At 42.3% G+C, this 6,000-nt stretch overlaps 1 protein-coding gene across 1 annotated transcript in view; it reads right to left on the bottom strand.

Moving 5' to 3' along the window:
* Nucleotides 1-1,873: 1,873 nt before the first annotated feature.
* LOC126419533 (glutamate receptor ionotropic, delta-2-like) overlaps nucleotides 1,874-6,000 on the bottom strand; it is a 66,884-nt gene continuing 62,757 nt past the window's right edge. The window contains exon 5 of the mRNA XM_050086722.1: nucleotides 1,874-2,120. Within this exon, the coding sequence (XP_049942679.1) occupies nucleotides 1,874-2,120 (247 nt within the window). The remainder of the gene's footprint in view (nucleotides 2,121-6,000) is intronic.

Genomic DNA, 6,000 nt, shown 5'->3' with positions numbered 1-6,000 from the left:
GATCCATCCTTCATGAAATCCTCCCCACTCCACCAAGAGTGTCTTTCCGCCGTCCACCTAACCTTCGTAACCTGTTAGTTCATCCCTATGAAATCCCCAAACCACCTTCCCTACCCTCTGGCTCCTATCCTTGTAACCGCCCCCGGTGTAAAACCTGTCCCATGCACCCTCCCACCACCACCTACTTCAGTCCTGTAACCTGGAAGGTGTACACGATCAAAGGCAGAGCCACGTGTGAAAGCACCCACGTGATTTACCAACTGACCTGCCTACACTGTGATGCATTCTATGAGGGAATGACGAGCAACAAACTGTCCATTCGCATGAATGGACACAGGCAGACAGTGTTTGTTGGTAATGAGGATCACCCTGTGGCTAAACATGCCTTGGTGCATGGCCAGCACATCTTGGCACAGTGTTACACCATCCGGGTTATCTGGATACTTCCCACCAACACCAACCTATCCGAACTCCGGAGATGGGAACTTGCTCTTCAATATATCCTCTCTTCCTGTTACCCACCAGGCCTCAATCTCCGCTAATTTCAAGTTGCCGCCACTCATACCTCACCTGTCATTCAACAACATCTTTGCCTCTGCACTTCCGCCTCGACTGACATCTCTGCCCAAACTCTTTGTCTTTAAATATGTCTGCTTGTGTCTGTATATGTGTGGATGGATATGTGTGTGTGTGCGAGTGTATACCCGTCCTTTTTTCCCCCTAAGGTAAGTCTTTCCGCTCCCGGGATTGGAATGACTCCTTACCCTCTCCCTTAAAACCCACATCCTTTCGTCTTTCCCTCTCCTTCCCTCTTTCCTGATGAGGCAACAGTTTGTTGCGAAAGCTTGAATTTTGTGTGTATGTTTGTGTTTGTTTGTGTGTCTATCGACCTGCCAGCACTTTCGTTTGATAAGTCACATCATCTTTGTTTTTTTATATATATATATATCACTTTGGTGTATGACAATCTGCTCTAAATGTAGAGAAATGTAAGTTATGCAGCTGAGCTGAGTAAGGGAAACAATGCTGTAATGTTGAAATACAGTATTAGTGCTCTACTGCTTGAAACAGTCAAGTTGATTAAATATCCAGGTGTAACTTTGCAAAGTGATATGAAATATAATGAGCACATAAAAAAAATAGTTGGGAAGGCAGTTTTTCTTCTTCTGTTTAATGTCACTCAACTGTAAAGGAAACTGCTCGTAGTATACTTGTGGAGCCCAGTTTTGAGTATTGTTCAAATGGTTTGGACTACCACCAGATCAAGTTAAAGGATGACATCGAAGGAATTCAAATACATGCTGTTAAATTTCTTGGTCTGATCAATTTGCAAGTCTTGTGGATAAGCTTTGTAAACACAAATGGGAATTGTGGGAGGGAAGACATTGTTCTTTCTATGAAACACCACTGAGAAAATTTAGAGAACAGGCATTCGCAGCTGAATGCAGAATGATTGTACTGCTGCCAACATGCATTTCAGGTAAGGACCCTGAAGACAAGAGGAGAGATATTAGAGCTTGTATGGAGGCACATAGATAGTCATTTTTGCTCTCACTCTATGTGTGAAAAAGGAATTGAAATAACTAGTAGTGCTTCAAAGTCCTCCCAACACACAACATCCAGTGGCCTGCAGGTATCTGTGTAGAGGTGGAAATGATATCCTCTTCAAACCACCTGTGAGCAAGGCCACAGAAAATAAATGACACCCTTGGGCCAAATAATCTGACCACTTACACAACACCACTTTATTCACATCCCTGCAGTCAGTTTCGAGAAAAATACTGGAAGAGTTTGAACACTAGAATAGCATTCAAGATTGTCTCATATGAGAAATGCTGAAAGTGTCTCTTACACTGCTTGTTTAATGTGACAATCAGAACAGTAATTTCCTCCTGTAGAAACCACCTGCGGGTATCCTTCGCAATGTCACTTTCATAACTATCTCTGCTGTCAGCACAAGCAATGCTATTAGTATGCCTCCCACCAAGAGCAGGACTAGCACCAATGTCTGTGGAATGCCAACAGCTGAGAAGCTCTGTCCCGCATCTGTGACATCACCTTGGTGTGAGTGCTGCGCACGCAGACGTTGCATGCGTCCAGAACGCCACATCTCCAGCAGCCTGCACACAAAGTTAAACTATGCTACAAAATGTTCCTGATACACTGAAAGCATGTGATGACCTCTAATGAGCTCATAGATTGCCTCGCTAAAAGTGTCACATCATTCTGAACATCATATGACTGCTTTGAGTATATCTGCTGCGTTTGAGAATTTTGTAAATTGAAAAATATTCTTAATATTATGTAACTCATCAAGTGGTGGCAGGACACACACATAAAAAAGGTTACAATTAGGCAAGCTTTCATAGCCAGTGGCTCCTTTTTTCAGGCAGAAGGGTTGAAGGGGAAGGAAGAGGGCGAAGGAAAAGGACTAGAGAGGTCTAGGAAAAGGGGCATTTTGGAAATGTCATCCAGAACTGTGGGTCAGTGGAGACTTACCGGATGGGTTCAGAAGGAAAGAATGATTGTTGGGGACTGCCCTGGATGAGATTTGAAAACCTGAGAGCTAAAAGGTGGAAGACAGGGTAATATGCGAGACAGAGATTACTGCTAAACATGGTGTACAAGTTAATAAGAGTGAAAAGCTGAATGCATTGTACTTAACAGAGGTGGGATGGGGACAGAAAAAAATAGACAGGTAAGAAAATGAAAGACATAGAAAACTAAAACAGTGTGAAGAAAGGAGTAGTTACTGTGAAGAAATGCAGAGACAGGAGAAATTAATGTAAATTAAGGCCAGGTGGGTGGCAAGAACCGAGGACTTGTTGTAGTGCTACTTACCACCTGTGGAGTTCTGAGAAACTGGTGTCTGGGCAAGAATCCAGATGGTGGATGTGATGAAACAGGCACCAAGGTCACGATTGTCATGTTGTAGAGCATGCTCTGCAACAGGATATTGTGTGTTGCCAGTATACACCCTCTGCCTATGCTCATTCATCCTAACTTATAATTTCGTTGCAGTCATGACAATGTAAAAGGCCAAAGAGTGTTTACATAACAGCTGGATTATGACATGTCATTTCGCAGGTGCCTCTCACTTTGATAGCATATGTTTTGCCAGTTACAGGGCTGGTATAGGTGGTGGTAGAAGGGTGCATAGGAGAAGTCTTGCAGCAGGAATGGTCACAGGGGTAGAAGCCACAAGGAGATGGGTGCAGGGGCAGAGTGGGGTCTGACAAGAGTATTGCAGAGATTGGGAGGGTGATGAAAAGCTATTTTAGGTGTGGTGGGCAAAATATCAGACAGAAGGGATCTCATTTTGGGGCATGATTTTCAGGAAATCATGTCCTTGTCAAAGTAGCTGATTAATACATTCCAGACCAGGATAACACTGTGTGACCAGTGGTTTGCTCTGAAGTTGTTTTTTGGAGGGGTCAGCAGTACCAGAATTGGACGTGATGTCCCGAGAAATCTGCTTTTGATCTAGGCTGGTGGGGTAATTACATCCAGTAAAGGCTGAGGTAAGAATGCTGGTGTATTGCTGTAAAGAGTATGCATCCAAACAATGACAAGGTTGTATGGGAGGGAATGTTTGTAATGGAAAGGATGGCAAGTGTAAAAATGTAAGTTCTTTTGTTTGTTAGTAGGTTTAATGTGGACAGGAGTGTGTAGCTGGCCTTCAGTGAGGATGAGATTAACAGCAAGGAAAGTGGCACAGGATGTGGAAAAGGACCATGTGACATTTAATTGGGAGAAGGTATTCAGAGATTCCAGGAATTTTAACAGGTCAGCCTCACCATGAGTCCATATGGTAAAGATGTCATCAATGTATCTAAACCAAACCGGGGGATGAAGACTTATGAATCCCAGGAAAGCCCCCTCCAAGTGACCAATGAAAAGGTTGGCACAGGAAGGAGCCATCCTGGTTCCCATGGCAGTCAAAGGTGAAGTGGTTGTTGGTAAGTATAAAGTTTATTAAGTGAGTAAGGGGTAATGCAGGAGTAGGTTTAATAATGAATAGGAAAATAGGAATGCGGGTAAGCTACTACAAACAGCATAGTGAACGCATTATTGTGGCCAAGATAGATACGAAGCCCACACCTACTACAGTAGTACAAGTTTATATGCCAACTAGCTCTGCAGATGACGAAGAAATTGAAGAAATGTATGATGAAATAAAAGAAATTATTCAGATTGTGAAGGGAGACGAAAATTTAATAGTCATGGGTGACTGGAATTCGAGTGTAGGAAGAGGGAGAGAAGGAAACATAGTAGGTGAATATGGATTGGGGGACAGAAATGAAAGAGGAAGCCGCCTGGTAGAATTTTGCACAGAGCACAACATAATCATAACTAACACTTGGTTTAAGAATCATGAAAGAAGGTTGTATACATGGAAGAACCCTGGAGATACTAAAAGGTATCAGATAGATTATATAATGGTAAGACAGAGATTTAGGAACCAGGTTTTAAATTGTAAGACATTTCCAGGGGCAGATGTGGACTCTGACCACAATCTATTGGTTATGACCTGTAGATTAAAACTGAAGAAACTGCAAAAAGGTGGGAATTTAAGGAGATGGGACCTGGATAAACTAAAAGAACCAGAGGTTGTACAGAGATTCAGGGAGAGCATGAGGGAGCAATTGACAGGAATGGGGGAAATAAATACAGTAGAAGAAGAAGGGGTAGCTTTGAGGGATGAAGTAGTGAAGGCAGCAGAGGATCAAGTAGGTAAAAAGACGAGGGCTAGTAGAAATCCTTGGATAACAGAAGAAATATTGAATTTAATTGATGAAAGGAGAAAATATAAAAATGCAGTAAGTGAAACAGGCAAAAAGGAATACAAACGTCTCAAAAATGAGATCGACAGGAAGTGCAAAATGGCTAAGCAGGGATGGCTAGAGGACAAATGTAAGGATGTAGAGGCCTATCTCACTAGGGGTAAGATAGATACCGCCTACAGGAAAATTAAAGAGACCTTTGGAGATAAGAGAACGACTTGTATGAATATCAAGAGCTCAGATGGAAACCCAGTTCTAAGCAAAGAAGGGAAAGCAGAAAGGTGGAAGGAGTATATAGAGGATCTATACAAGGGCGATGTACTTGAGGACAATATTATGGAAATGGAAGAGGATGTAGATGAAGATGAAATGGGAGATACGATACTGCATGAAGAGTTTGACAGAGCACTGAAAGACCTGAGTTGAAACAAGGCCCCCGGAGTAGACAATATTCCATTGGAACTAATGACGGCCGTGGGAGAGCCAGTCCTGACAAAACTCTACCATATGGTGAGCAAGATGTATGAAACAGGCGAAATACCCTCAGACTTCAAGAAGAATATAATAATTCCAATCCCAAAGAAAGCAGGTGTTGACAGATGTGAAAATTACCGAACTATCAGCTTAATAAGTCACAGCTGCAAAATATTAACACGAATTCTTTACAGACGAATGGAAAAACTAGTAGAAGCCAACCTCGGGGAAGATCAGTTTGGATTCCGTAGAAACACTGGAACACGTGAGGCAATACTGACCTTACGACTTATCTTAGAAGAAAGATTAAGGAAAGGCAAACCGACGTTTCTAGCATTTGTAGACTTAGAGAAAGCTTTTGACAATGTTGACTGGAATACTCTCTTTCAAATTCTAAAGGTGGCAGGGGTAAAATACAGGGAGCGAAAGGCTATTTACAATTTGTACAGAAACCAGATGGTAGTTATAAGAGTCGAGGGACATGAAAGGGAAGCAGTGGTTGGGAAGGGAGTAAGACAGGGTTGTAGCCTCTCCCCGATGTTGTTCAATCTGTATATTGAGCAAGCAGTAAAGGAAAGAAAAGAAAAATTCGGAGTAGGTATTAAAATTCATGGAGAAGAAATAAAAACTTTGAGGTTCGCCGATGACATTGTAATTCTGTCAGAGACAGCAAAGGACTTGGAAGAGCAGTTGAATGGAATGGACAGTGTCTTGAAAGGAGGATATAAGATGAACATCAACA

This window comes from Schistocerca serialis, chromosome 9 (assembly GCF_023864345.2).
Source record: "Schistocerca serialis cubense isolate TAMUIC-IGC-003099 chromosome 9, iqSchSeri2.2, whole genome shotgun sequence".
Classification (NCBI taxonomy): Eukaryota; Metazoa; Arthropoda; class Insecta; order Orthoptera; family Acrididae; genus Schistocerca; species Schistocerca serialis.
The sequence above is the reverse complement of the archived record's forward strand: the minus strand, read 5'-3'. Positions and strand labels throughout refer to the sequence as shown.